The sequence below is a fragment of the Melozone crissalis genome, unplaced genomic scaffold (genome assembly GCF_028551555.1).
Source record: "Melozone crissalis strain CALT ecotype California unplaced genomic scaffold, PUWL_Pcris_2 ptg000393l_1, whole genome shotgun sequence".
NCBI lineage: Eukaryota > Metazoa > Chordata > Aves > Passeriformes > Passerellidae > Melozone > Melozone crissalis.
In genome coordinates this window covers 221,368-236,946 of record NW_026536132.1, presented here as the reverse complement: position 1 = coordinate 236,946, position 15,579 = coordinate 221,368, and the positions used below count along the sequence as shown (strand labels likewise).

The following is a 15,579-nucleotide window of genomic DNA, read 5'->3' as shown; positions in this document are numbered from 1 at the left end:
ACAATTTCAACGCAAAAATAACATGGTAGTGATAACAGCAATTTAGAGCCTGGGCAGGGCTAAAATGCTGAGGCACAATCTTGAAATACTATTTTCCTGGCAAGAAAATCTAGAATAATTTCATATTTTAATGTGACAGAATGCCAATGGGACTCAGATAAAGAAGTCTAGGTACCTATAGCACCCAGCAAAGAGCACCATCTCCACTGAGATTTTTACAGACAGTTTCAGAATTACTGTGCAATGGTTGGCATTCTCTACTGCATGCCTGGAGGTTATTTCAGAGACCCATAAGGAATTTATCACTATCTCTAAACTGCATATGTAGGGGTTCTTTAAGCTAATAATAAACATGTATATAGTGAGGGTTAGTGCAGCAGCCTGACACAAGAAAAATTACTTTTCTAGGAAAGATTATGTTCCATAAATTCAGAAGAAAGTTTCACACAGATCAGCTACATTATATTAATAGACAAACACTAATTTATGCACATATCCAGCCACCCAATGAGTATTGTCCCCTTCTACTGGTACATGACAAGAAGAAATCAAGGCATTATGTTCTCATGAGTCTGAGCTTATCTGTGATGCATTGTCAACTCTTCTGACATATACTGAATACATTCCAAGAAAAAGGAAGCAATTAATGACAGCATATTATATAATAGAAATAAAAAACTAATGCACCAAAACACTACTTACATTATCTACTTTTCTTGGAAAAAATAGTTCCAATTAGCTAATGTATTGTATAGGTGAATTTCTGGCTCCACTGAAGTCAATGAGTATTAGAACAAGAATCTCTTTCTGATGTTTTCCTACAAACTCCAAAGCCTGATCTTGCAAATACACAAGATGGATTTAATTTTAGGCAAATGATAGATCAGTTCCATGGATCACCCAAATAGAATTTGCAGAATCAGGCTCTTAAATTCTATTATAGTTACAGATTTATACCCAGTAATGAATATTAATGGATTAAAAAGAACTAATTAAAAGTCACGGTGTATAGAGATTTCTTTGACTTCCATAGGAGTAAGCAAACGTCTACTTCTTTATCCATGGCAATTACAATTTCCTACAGATGCTCAAATTCCCAGGGTAGTTTCATTAGGCTACATTTCTCATACTTCTGCTCTAGATATAAAAAGAAGGCATTGCATAAAGGTCAGTAACCAGTGAATACTTGGGAATTTTAAATTGTATTCCTCTCTGGGAGGCAGAAGAAGGTAAATAGAAGTAAATAGACACAATTAGAAAACACAAATGTTCTTTGCAAGACAAATTTCAGGATTAACACCAGCTGGCAGAACATTAACATTCATTTTTAAAGCTGATAGCTCTTCATCCTAGAGTGTCTACCTGCAGCATTACAAATTTGATATAAATCAGCTGCTGTGGCTAACTAGTCCTAGTACAGCAGTTTACTCATAACATTTATTTTAGGCTTTCTAATAACATACAAGTTTTCAGAGTCTAAAGATACATTAACTCCTGTATATACAACTTATTTTCCCTAGCACTAAAGAAAATTTGCTTTTAAGGGTTTACACTAAAGAGGAGGTGAAATTCAAGTCACATGACTTGTGGAATTAATCGCCCTGATTTCAGTGTGATCTATGTGAAAGTGAAATAAGTGGTATTTGGCTGGGGTACAGAAAACCAAGAGTGATACATCCAAATGAACCGCAGGGAATCAAAATGGAATTACTGAAATTACAGTCTGCAATTACTAAAAACACATTATGAAGTTACCACGCTTATGTAAAGAAGCTAATTGTAATTACCAAAATTATATTTAGCCCAGGTATTATCATTAGCATCTTTCATAAACATTTCTGTGAAGGGTTTAATCCTTAGTGATCAAGACCTCAGTGCTCTGCTGGTTACAGAAAACACCTTTTCCAGCAGTAAGATACCCCTTAAATCAAATCTCAGGGTTTGGTTTGGAGTCAGAATGCCACCTTCCAGATTACTAATCTCTGTTCCTACAGCAAATGCCATTTCCCTTTTTAATCTTCAATCAAATGACCCCAGAAACTAATTCCAGCTGGCTTATGAGTCATACTAAGCTTCAATTTCACAAAGATAAGTTGAGTATATTTGATTTTCAGAATATCCAGTCCATTGCTTTTTCATGGTTTTATTTCATGACTAATCAGATTCATTTCAGTGTAAAGTGATAAAACCTGCTAAAAATAACACCTCCACTGGTCATACATTCCCAATTCATATGTCATAAACAGCAGTTGTTATATTCACTAATTAGCATGATACATGCTCCTGATTACACTTTTGTTAAACTTAGGTGTCAGCTTTTCCATATGTCCCCTCTGGAGGTCTGTAGTACTTTGGGAAAGCCATCAGCTGTATCATGTTGAATGCATACTTTCTGCATTTGACATTCTTCAGAACATTCTCTATGCGGCATCCTTCTCTAGTGAAAGGGGGAAAAAGTACAACTTCATGAAACATAGAATAAATAAATATGCTTTATTTGTTCATTGCAGAGTTTCAGCAACAGTTGAAGTAAAAATAACAAGGATTCAACTCTACATTTTTGTTTTCCATGAGTGATGATACATCTTACAGAATTAAATCCAAGGCCAGGCCCAGTACACTTATTGCCCTCAGAAATAGGTGATAAGATTTTCCATCCCCCTAATATATCTGCCCTTGAGGTTTAAAGTTCAGTAAAAAAATTTAATAACTTTAATGATACATTTTGTTCTAATTCCAGAAATATATTTGCCTTTTAAACCTTTTCATACCTTTCTTTTTCAATTGATTTGCTATATATGTGTGAGTATACATTGCCCTAAAATGCACATTCTAGGAATAAGGAATTTTATTAAGTCTGGCCCTAGAGATTCGTGAAGGAAAGTTTCATCTCTGCTTCATTTGCTGTATGTTCAGCTTTGCAATGAAAAAAAGAGAGAATGGCTTTTCAAACAGCCCAATCCACCTCTCTGCTTTATAAAGGAAGGATGTTCGTTCACATACAGTACAAAAGTCACAAGTGCCAAAGTGGTGCATCAAGACATAAACAGGACTTTGTTAAAAAGAATATAAAAGTGTACTGAAAGCAAAAGCAACTAAAGCAACAATTACAAACAGGCTAATTTCATTACAAAACAGAACTTAGTATATTCTATTTACTCTACAGAAAAGGGTTAGTTGTAGCAAAGTAATAATAATTTATTAAACGAAAACAATCCCGTTAGCTAGTTACAATGAAAAAACACAACGGAAGATAAGTCTCACAAACCATTGCCCTGCCATATTTGTCTAGGGGTTAGTTTGTGTTGTGCAAATTTTTTTTTTTTTTTTTTTTTTTTTTTTTTTTTTTTGTCAGAGTAATTACTCTGGAAAGAGGGATTCAAGCATTCAGGATTCCACAACTTCTATACAGTGACAGCATTGTAAGTGGGCTTTCTTTGCGCTAATTACAGTGGGAAAGCTTTACCATGAACAGAAAGAGCAAATCAATTCACTCAATGCATAGTATACTTCTTGGAGTTCAGAAAAAAAGAATGAAAACACAGTACATTTCAGACATGGGAATCTTAAAGATGAATCCTTGGGGTCTGAGACTGTAGAAATATTACAACATGATTCTTTTTTCTAGAGTTAGTTCGTTGCTGTTTGTAGAAAAGAAAGGAACACAAGTAAAGTTTATTGATATTTGGCTAATAGCAAAGCAAGACTTAAAATAAGCCACACAACCAGCAGGTGTGAGCTGACAAGCAGCAAGGCGACAGGATAGAAGTGTCGAGCAGTTGGCTTGTTATCAGTTAGACAGCCTGTTTCGGGATCATCCGAGTCAGTCAGTGCTCCCTGGGTCTGTCTGCTGTTAAACAGGGAAGTTAGGAACAGATAGAACAGCATTTCAGCAGCAAAGAAAGCCAACACGCAGGCATTTTGACAAAATGAAAGTACAGAGCCATTTTGAGGAAATAGATTTATCTAAGTACTTCCAGTATAACTTTTGTGTTCTACAGCTGACACAGGAAGCACCATCACTGGGCGGCTACTAGCATACTAATGCTACTAGGTGCCTTGGAGTAGTATTCACAAGTGAACATTAAATCACTTCCACAATGAACTACACCATCACTAAAATCAACACACACACTGAACAGAAATGAAATAAGGAGGTTGAAAAAAAAAGTTAAGGAAGCAAAGAAAAAAAGATCATGAGTACGTCATAATGCAACACTGAACAAATGATGTCTCCATGGTGCTCACAGGCTTTTCAGTCCTGCTTCAGTATCTATTAGGAAGTTTATTGGCAGAAATGAAAAGGCCACACACTAACAGCTATTCTAAAATAGTATTAAATGATGGTAAACTGACTTCAAAAATTCATCACTGCTGGTGACTCAAAGTCCATAGCAGTTCTTTTTATTCAAAGGCTCGCACCTGCATTCCTGTAAGTAAATCACCTTGTATCTTTATCAGTCAACACAGGGAGGAGCTAATCTACTTAGAAGGAAGTTCTACTGAATCACGCTGGATTGTGTGGTCCTTGTCCTACCAGAGCAACAGGGACACTTCCACTGCCAGGCTTGCCTTTTGTATTCTTGACAGATTCTCTGTAAGTACAATTACTCACACTGCAACCACACTTCTTCAATTCCTCTGAAGCTTACTTGCATACACTCAGGAGTCCTGTTTATAGACTTCCTTTGGGCAGCAAGGACTGGCAAGATTTTTTTTTTTTTCTATTTACTATGAATATCCTGTGATGAAAAGATAACTTGCCATTTTTTAATGTGGACTTGAGAATATCCAAATATATCAGATGACAATGCAGTGCCCTTTCAGAAGGACAGGTCACAAGTATGCTCTTGCTTTCAAGAGAGAAAAAGCTGGCAGACATTATCTTTACTGTCCCACAGCTGCAGGTAAGATGAAGAGGATACTCTGAAAACAGCAGCAGCCACATCACCTTACAGAAAGCCTGCCTTCTGACTCGTGTGTTAAAGGGCAGTGCTACATTTCCTAAGCTTGGATAGCAAGAGAGGTGCAAGAGCTGCGTTTGCAGGTGGAACCCTAGGCAAGGGGGGGTTGATCAAAACCTTTCCTTGCCCAATTTCTCTTTTGAACAAGCCTTCCATAATAAGTTCTTAGTCTTAGTCTTTGCTTTGAACTTCAGTCTGTATGTTACACTAATAAAGGGATCAATACATACTATTTTGAATAGCAAAATAAGAGATAAAAAAATAAAACCCCTGCTATTTTCATCTAGGTCAAAGTAATTGCTGGTGGCAGGGTGTTTGCTGCTTTTGTTCTACAGATCTCAAGTGTCCATGGATGGAACTTGGGCAGAACTGAGACTTTGCTGTAGACATTATCTCAGAAACTATCAAGAAATTAAGCTGATTGCATGGTTTATTGGCCTTGTCAGCACTGAAATAAGTAATTCTGTGTTTCTCTATCAGACTGCTCCAGCTATGCCTCTGTCCTAGGGCCCACCTACAGAACTGCCTTCCTCTTCTGCTCACAGTGACATTACTATTTGTGATCAGCTGGGAGGACTAACTTTATTGTTCCCAGTTAATGTTGTCCTCCATTATGTATTTCTATATACTTTTTTAAGAACCTGCTGCTTGCTGGTTTTCCTTTTCTTTTTTTAATCTCCACAGCATCCCACAGGTTTGTCCCTTTGACCCTGTCCCCTTACTCCCTTCCAACTCCTCAAGGTGAGCCTGCAGGTTTCAGCTTACTCCCCTTATGCCCACAACTCATGAGAAGTCCAGCTCAACCCTCCCAGTCCCATCTCTTCCTTCCCAGTCACAGAGTCCGGGTGATTTTTGTTTGCCCTGCATCCCTTCCATCACAGACATCACGTGTGCTCCTATGCACACACCAAACTTTTTTCTTCTGGAGAAATCCATCTGGGCAGCAGTGAAGTTGAGCATTCAGTAGGGTGCACAGCCACTGCATTAATCAGATTGATTGTTTACACCAATCTGGAGAGCCCTGGCTTTGCACACCAATGGTTCATTCCAAGCAGGCTGAGTCACACACTTGCAGGTTGTTCCTACAGGGATGAACCCTCCTGCTTCTGTGGTGTGCCTTGCTCTGTTGGACTCCACATCTCAACAGTGTCTGGCTTTCATCTGCATTGCTACAAGTCACATTAGCTTCAGTGAGATTTATGCGGGAGTAATGATGGAAATACAGATAAAAGCCATTTGTTCTCTTTTTTTTTTTTTTTCCAACAGAAAAGCCTACAGTACATTTGTTCTTTGATATGCTGAAAAGAATGATCGGTGTCTTTTAACATAAAAAGTTTATCTTCCCCCCAGGAAAGCAACCGTGAACAGCTGATGCACAGGCACTCTGTTCCACAAATTAGTCACATCATTCAATGCATGATTCAATAAGATGTCGCCAAAATAGAGCAAGAGGATCCAAGTCCATTATTAGCTTCCTAAGAACAAGCTGAGCAGAATAGCTACGCATGCTTTTAATTGAGGAGGAATATTTGATCAGGGTCAGATGCCTTGCTATAGCGTGTGCCAACATTTCTCAGTGCAGTGCAGTGACAGTGCCTTCCAACACACCCCAAAGTGTCCTCTGCAGTGACTATTGAACAAAGCAAAGACCTACACCCAGCTGTCAGCACCATAACATTGCTTCCCCTGGCTCACCCCACCCTGGAGGAGTTTCACTGCAAACAGCAGAAATCCCACTAGTGCCCTGTCAGCTGGATTCATGTGGCTTCTGACTGACAGCACAACCAGAACAGAGCGCTAAGGGTGCTACATGCTCAGGTGTGAAGGTACAGCCATAGTTTCAGACGTTATCTCCATCACAAATTGAACTTTAACAGCAAAAGGAAGGAAGAAAACTTGAAAAATAACCAGCAAGTTTCTATTTTACAAATAATTTAAACAGAAGTAGTGAAACCACCTAAGTTCGCAACATCTGGAGTCATGAACACCCCACTAACCTATCATACAATTTTTATTCATTTACTCTCAAATTGTTCATTTGAGACCTCCGGCACAGCACAAACACATTGTAGCAGCCAAGGGTTCTGTAAGTTAATGACAATATAACCATTTCAGCCTGCCTTCTATCTCATTTGATGTTTTATCATCCTAAACTCCTGTTAGGAGTTGCTACATGCTTATCAAATGAGGCAAAGGCAAAACAGCAGGTATTTTTTGTTCTTTTCAAATTCAGCTGATAAATTATTTGGACCTCAAAGTAGTGAAGCAGAGATGATGAAAATGGTGTGAGGAAAAAGCCTCTCAAGTCCTTAAGAGAGTCAAGCACACACATGAGGGCACATTCTGGCTTTCGATTGTCAGTCACACTGATGTCCCTGAGCAACGTTTTTGGAGGAGATGATTTTCACATTTTGGGATGTATGCTTCTTTTTTAGAACTTTTCCAGCTACAGTTATTAGCAACACTGGAAACGTTGAACTCTTCTACACGATTTCTTCAGGTGGAATAAACAGGCAGCTTTCTATTAACAGGTGTCCCACGTGCTAGTGGTGACTACCGTTTGAATTCATGTCCTACTGCACTTTTCTGGTCCTGATGTGTTTTTCTTCTTAAACTTCGGTGCTGACACAGAAAATAGCAAAAGTAAGTTGCTTCTCTAGAGTGCCATCTGGTAATAGTAGAGACATTTCTTCAAATAGAAAGGATGGCTAACAGTTCTCAGTCTTACACAATTTTGATAACTTACCTATACCTTTTATTTCAAGACAGTCAAGTTCATAAGCAGCTTTCAAGAAGCAGCTTCTCTTAAGAAGTTTTTGGAACGAAAGCATCCTAATTTCTACATGATACATGTTACTGGGATTGACTGAAACACTTCAGAGAATAATCACCTGTATCAATGTACAGCACTACAGTTCAAGAAGGCAGCCTTAACTTTTTCAAAGAGAAAATGTGGGATCCTTGTGAACATCTCCTAGCCATTACCAAGCTGCTGCACTAGCACATCTAGAAGAATAAAACATCATGCAGAAGGAAATAAACAGGTATCAGCCTAGTCCTGAAGGATTTCAGTATCAGAGCAGAACTCAGATAAAACATATAAAGGAACATCGGGAAACAAAATTTTATTTTGAAATATGAAGTTGATGCAATAAACCTCCAACAATTTTTAAGAACAAAAAATGGTTCTGCATTGTTTCAAAATGGAAGCTAAGGGAGGGGAATCAGCAGAGACATCTTTTGTATCAATGATCTTTAAAATTATTCTTTTTCTGATACGCATTTAATAACTTAAATTTTTTCCCTCAAATCCACATGGCACTAAATAAAGTAGAAGATGCTAGAAATCAATTTTTGCTGCTTACATGATCCTATAATCTCAGCTCAAAACAACGAGAATTGCTGAAACTGATAAGCAGTCTTAGATCCAAGAATACTGAGAAATTCAGTTAGTGATTTAGGAAGCTGCTATTTAAACATACACAAAAACCCCAGACTGTTTATCAAATCTGTTTTATCAAATTGTCACACTAAACTCCCTCCTCCTGTTTTAACCTTTTGTAATGCAAGTTTTTCCCTACTCTTGTTGCTAGAATAGAAATCCTCTATTTCCCCACTCCTTTCTTCTCTCCTTGCTTGGTTATAACACACGATTTTTCTAATGCAATATTTAGGAAATAGAAAGGAAAGTAGATCATACAATATGAGGCTTGACCACTGAGTTGGACCATGCAGCAGATTCATGGTGCAGTCATGATGATAGGACACCTAGATCTTGAAAATCAGCTATTGTGAAGTAACTGTGGGGTTTGGGCTCAAAACCATTACGGAGTTTCAGTCTGTACAGAGCTAAAAATTCAATTTTGAGGAGGTGGTCAGAGACAGCAAGCTACTGGAGGCTCAGTGCTGGACAGGGTACAGGTTTTCAGCACTATTATGAACAGGCCTTAACAGTTCAGTACAGAGCAAGAGATTAATAAAGAAACCCTCTTGCAGCAATATTTAATAACAGGCAAGGAGACACTTGGTCCCACAGCCACACAACCACATCCGGGAAAACCCTGTTGTCTTATGTGCTGACATGGACAGGGATCCTTTGGAAGGAATGCTGAAGTCAAAACTCAATTTACACAGTTGCTCTTTTGCTCTGCTGTGTATGTGTTCTCCTTGAAGTCAAAATAATTATAAATGTGCAAATTTATGACCTATTTTATCAGCTTAGCTGTGTTTGGATTTCCCAGAGCAAGTGAAAGAGGCACACACCCTGCACTGCAGGCAACAAAACAGCACAACTCACTCCAGCTTTGGGCCATGGAAACATCTCCCGAATTGCTGGTTCACACAGAGCAACACCCCTATATTTGTCTATGTTTACTTTTTAACATACAATTAACTCCAAAGAATAGACGGGAAAAGGGCAGTTTCAAGCTTGATATCTAATATGCATAAAACATGCTACTGGGTAATATACATCTCTACCAGTGTTCATCTTAGCACTTTAGAAATCTCTGCTGATTGCAGAAGAATTAATATTTTCCTTTTTGACTGATACAGAATGCCTTCAAGAATGGTTTTCCCTCAATGTTAAAGAGTATCTATGTGGTAAAAAAGTAACATTGACAAACTTATTATAGTGAAAATACAAGAAACATTAAGAAAAAATTCCAGTTAGAATCACAATTTTTGTCACTGGTGCATTTAGGACACCTCCATTAGCAGGCTAAATTCACCCTCAGCATCTGAACAGCAAAGCCAAGTTGACTTTCTGTGCCTGTGTCCCTTAATCTGCCAAAATGGACAGCAGATGCTGCCCCATGGGCACAGTATCCTGGTCATGCCAACTCCCAAAGTGCCCTGGAATCACTTGAGAGCACACTTAATCTGCCAAAACTGCATCCGCAAACATTTAATAATTTCACTGTATAAAATGACTGAGATCATGTTCTAGCATCTGTCCCCAGAGGTTTTCAATTTACAGCTGTGGCCAGAAGCTTCAAGTCCTGCAAAGTCATTGTGGTGACTGTGTGAGAGATTAGCTTCAGAACTGGAAAGTGATGGGTTTGCAGAGGAGATTCTTCTTTACCTGTCGAGACAGCAGAGCAGTTTCTGAAACATGATTTTCACCTCTACTGTACTCCAAGGAAAGGATTTGCTATTTCATTCTGCTTTTTACTGATAGTCCTCTGTAGTATTACACATCAATTTTACAAAGGTTTCTCTGTCTATCAAAAAGTATGGTTCTAATAATCTTCCTAGACACTCTTCTATAAAGTATTAGGATTACATGTGTATGGGAATTTCTCAGGTCAAAGTTGCGAAATCTTTCCTGACAAATTTCTCTTACAAGGTGTCAAATTCAGTCTAATGTACGACCAACACTAAAGCCAATGTGGTCTGCATCTCTGTGCAGGAAAACAACCAAGCAAAACCCCACGGGTTTGACATTCACTTGAGCTCTGAACAGATCCAACATTTCCCTTCCGTAAGGGTAGGGCACTGGCATAATTGGTTAGCGAGTCACACTTGTTTCCAGACTGTTTCTGTCACAGCAAGAGAGTTTTACTGAAGATGTAGTTACACATTTAGCTCACATAGCACAGTGAAACATAAATCCATGATAAATTCTTTCATATGTCTAATCAGGTTTAAATACTTTCTGTTGGCCATGAAAATAAATCTTTGTGAGTCATCCCTTTTCTTTTGGCAAAAATTTTTTTAGTCTTTTTCCCCATGCTGAGGACAAAGTAGCAAAGCTGATTTAAGAGGCAGAAAGGGCTTCCTACACTAGTTAACAGACACGTGTGAAAGATGAAGCTTAAAATCTGTTATTCATTTCGAGATGTCCAAATCTATGGGTAGGATGACAGAATTAAGGTCAGAGAACTGCTGGTGTAAACAGAACATCATTTAATCTATGTTGCATCCCTAATTTAGGTATTTTAAGGGAGGAGGGTGCTGAACAGAAGGAATTCTAAATTTGAATGTTGTGACTTGCTGGGTTTTCACTTTGAGATATATGAAAGGAGGAATGCTACTGCTTTTCATTAATGACACCAAGAGACATAGTCTCTTCATGGGATTAACCAAAGTGTGAGTCATAAACTGCAGACAACTGCTAGTCTCTAAATAATTCAGCTAAATAATGTCAGTTCATTAAAAAAACTTTCACCTAACACACTGATACATTTTTTAAAAACCACAAAACCAGTTTGAGATTTTATCTGTTCTGATCCCAGCTGTTCTTTCAGCAGCACACAGTCTGGGGGTATATTTATACAAGGTGAATTTGTGCACATATAGATTCCCCAGCCACAAAGAAAAATGCATCTAAATCTGATTTTAGCTGCCACCAGGAAAAAAAATGCAGCCCTGTTTTGGTTAGGTAGGGAGCTAACCAAAACAACCTATCCAAAAAATGCATAGGCTGGGATGCACACTGCAGCAACCTGAAAATTGTGTCCCAACATTACTACCAATAAACCATCTTCTCCTCTCTTCAGCAGGTAGATTGTTAGAGAACTTTGGAAAATGCAAGGAAAACTCCATTTGAATCAGAAACACACAATTTTTCCATGTACTTCCTTCAGGGCAAATGACAAGGCTGGATAAAATTCTAATTTAAATGCCTTGAATGCATTTGTCATCTTTTCTGTTAATAGGTACAATGTGGAGACTTAGAGAAATAAACCTTTCTATGAGAAATTAGGAGTGAATGTAATTCTTTCATCTTACTTGTTTTGTTTCAGTATCTTTTTAGAAGATGGCTGAAATTTTGGAGTCTGTTCTTCACTCAAGTACCAAGGAGGAGAACTGAAACTGAAATCTTTTAAACAATATTGAATACAAGCATTTTCTCTTTGGTTGTTAAGCTGCATTTGTAAGGAAATCTTTATTTGAATGCTACTGCAGATTTGTTAAGAAGTTCATTGTATCTCACAAAGACAATATTAGCACAGATTCACTTTTTAAGCAAAAATACCACTGCACTGAAAGGGAGAATAAAGAGATGAAAGCCCATACTATTTTTCCCCCAGTATCAAGAAAAAAAAAAAGACTTTCAGAAGATTTGAGATCACTAAAGACTAAAAATTCAATAAGCCATTTATTTACCTTCTGCATTCCTAAATCTTTGCTGGCAGAAAGGAGTAAATAATTTATAACACAGGTGCAAATACCTTCCTCTCTGCAATAACACTACATTTTTCTCACTGTTACAAAGAGCTGAAGGACGTGGTTTTGCTCAGTGCAGTAACAGTAATTGTCAGTTTGCCAAAGATCAAAGACGCAGTTCTCAGGATAAGCTCTATGAACTATGCTCAAGACTCCCTGAGCTCAAGAGGAGTTCACTGCACTGTCAGCAGCACTTAACCATGAGCTAAGTCTCTGACAGATGAAAAAAATGGCCATTTATTTCCTGACCTGGACTGAACTATCAGATACATATGAAGTTTCTTATAAAGTCAGTCTTTCCTGCGTTGCAGACTGTGTTCCCTCAAGCGCATGACCAGTGGTGCTGAAACATTATCACCAGAGTTTAAACTACAATGCCTTGGGACCTTCTACAGAACCTGCCAATTCCTGAAACTTTGGAGTCTCTGGGTTTGAGATATTTTAAGTATGAATGTTCCCAAGCACATGTTTAGCAAGCCACATATGCAACTGCCAAGCAGAACAGCAATGGGGCTTTCCACATTTGGTGGCAATTGCAATCACGGGGAAAAGAGGGTGTTTTCCTGTGAGAAATCCAAAACATTAAAAAAAAAAAAAAAGAACCATCCAAGATTTTGTGGGAAACATTCATCCATTATTATTTTCTTCTGAAGAAGCAGCATGCCAATAGCAATGTTGGAGTATTCCTTCCTTCCTTCCTTCCCCAGGATGGGACACAGAAGGTAGCAAGTGGGTACAAATGTCTCACTGGGATGGTGGAGAGTGACCTTTGTCTGCAGTGCATTTTCCTACTCTATTATATGCACTGCTTATTATGTGCACTGGAAGGAAAACAGCTCAAGGTACATTTCAGAGTTTCATCATCTCACGGTGCTCCGACTTTAGCTAAACACTGCTCCAATTTTCCAGAAAAACCCTGTATTTTGAAATAACTACAAAATATTAGACTACACAGATTGAGGTTGTGCTGGAGGCAATGCCAGTGCCTCTGATTTTACACTCTCTTTATAAGAATACAGTTCTCAACTATATTCTTATACGTATATAAGATTACATTCTTATTACATTTGTATTACATTCATATATTCTGGTATGCTTATGTTTCTGGCCATGCCTTCTTCAGTCACTAGGAAAACCAATAACACTTATTCATATGCTTCAGGTGTTTGGATCAAATAAATATGAGCCAGAGGCCAGGTGTTCATACAGAAAAACCTACAGTGCAGCCAAAAAGCACACAGGTTGTTAATGAGAAACATTTCATCCTCTCCAAATGCCTGTAATGTCAGGCCTTAAGGAATTCCGCTTTCTTTTCAATTTCTAATAAATGCTAATGTCCTTCAATTATATTGCAACTCACTCCACATTAACCTCATTAGGAATAATGCTGCCTTTCCAGGTGAGTGAGGGATGTCAGCACTCACAGTCCTCTCTAGCACTTGCTCGTGGCCAGGGGACTACGAAAAAGGGCAGCCACCCTCCAAAAACATCTGAGCAGGCTGATTCTGTCCCTGGTTTTTAGATAATCCTGAGCTTCTATGTCTGTTGGACAGCACTTACAGGCTTCTGGTAACTAAACAATTTCGGTTTGGTTATTTTTTAAAGATCTCAACAATTCTTATAGCTTTATTCTCAATTACCCTTTATTAAAAACTTATGGTCAGTTAACATCATCTTGTCAGAGCCTGGTTTACACATGGAAATTAGTCCACTTGTCCCTTTTTATTAGTATTCAATTCTGTGTTAAATGCACTATTAATGTACAGCTACTGATAGCTTAAATAAAATCTATAAAACACAAAAGCTGCAATTAAACAGCAAAAGCAATTTAAAAAAAATTATCTTTGCAGAGCTACAGGCATCTCTTGTTATCTCATTAATGTACACATGGGACAGGGCTTGCGCTCTCTTTGTTGTTCATAATATCCTTGCTACTCTCTTAGAACACTGGAGTTGGTTAAAGCAAGCACTCTGGATTCCTTGAACTATTTCCTTTGCTTTTCCTGCTTGCATGAATAGCTAATGATGGCAGATATGAGATTCAAATAAAGCTAAAGATATGTGAGTGCAGGCCAGCAGCTGCACTTGTCAGACAAGAAGGCTCATCAATGCAGACAGAGTATTTTGATGTATGAAATAATAAATGACATTTTCCCATGTATGGTGCACAGTAATGAAGCACATGCAGAACACTACAGAATATGAGAAATATTATAATCCTCCCCAAGATGGAATTGCTCACAGATAATGGAAATTTCAATGGAAAAGTAATGGGTTTAGATTTGACCAATAATGTTCTCTCGAGTGCAGAGGAATTCAACAACCGAAGAAGCAACAGACAACCTGAGGGCAAGGAAAGAGCTCTCTACCAAACACTTGCTTCCATAAACAGGACATACTTTATTTAGAAAGCTTCCTCACCCTCCCATTCATTCAAATTATTAGCTGCATATTTTTATTAAGGAACACTGATTATAAGTTCTTTCTCAAAAATAAACACATCAAATCACAATGGTAGAAAAACTAGAGCAACATCTAACGAAATACTGAAAAAGTGTTCTTCAGTATAGAAGTATAACTTCTGCACATGTATCTACTCAAAATGGCTAAATATCTGCAGAATTTGTAATGTTGCTGAAGTTATGCAAGCTAAAGTAACTTTGTCTGGAAGAGTTATCAAATAAAGTTTTTCTATGAAAATAAACAAGAATTTAGCATAAGGGCACTATAACTACATCACTTGATGGCTACTGCTCTCTATGTAAACAAGGAAAGTAACCAAAGTGGACTTCTACCCTTATTGCAAAGCATGCAGTAGTTATCATATGAATTGAGCAAACAAGCAGCCTCTATCTTGTAGCAGCTAAAGTTTAAAGAGTAACTTAACAGTACACATTTCGTTTCTTACCCATTTCTTCTTTCTAATAACTCCTGGCTTCCTTGACCTCATGATAATAAATAAATTAGTGTCTAGTGACAAGCATATGTTTAAAAGCCCATCAGGTTCTGATGTCAGCAAAATTTTCCTCAAGCTAAGTTTTGCCCTCATACCTTTATTTCACCTTCAGGTATTTACCATGACAACTACAGAATACACTTCTGAGACCTGATCCAACTCCTTTAAAAGGCAACATTCCCTAACCATGAGTGGCAAGTCTTTGGGTGCCAAATTTAACAGCCCAGGCTTCCTCTAGTTCTACAGAGCATCCCCAGGATGATTCAGGGCCCCTAAATCAGGCTACTAACCATCCTCCCCAGGACAGTATTGGGAACCTGAGTCCTTAGCTGGGATACAATAGCTATCTAAAGTTTTATGATAGAAATAGCTTGATTATAAGTGTTGCACTGAATTCAGTGGTCTTTGGAAATAACTTCTCCAATGCCAATCGCCCAAATGTTTTTTCCCTCTCATCTTCAAAGAGCTTCATAATCTCAAGTCCATACT

The 15,579-nt window shown here is 38.0% G+C and overlaps 1 protein-coding gene across 1 annotated transcript in view; it reads right to left on the bottom strand.

Moving 5' to 3' along the window:
* Positions 1–2,211: 2,211 nt before the first annotated feature.
* Positions 2,212–15,579, bottom strand: part of LOC128950066 (inositol polyphosphate 4-phosphatase type II-like) — a gene marked incomplete at its 5' end in the record, with an annotated part of 124,900 nt that continues 111,532 nt past the window's right edge. Inside the window, one exon of the mRNA XM_054294944.1 lies at positions 2,212–2,437. Within this exon, the coding sequence (XP_054150919.1) occupies positions 2,305–2,437 (133 nt within the window). The remainder of the gene's footprint in view (positions 2,438–15,579) is intronic.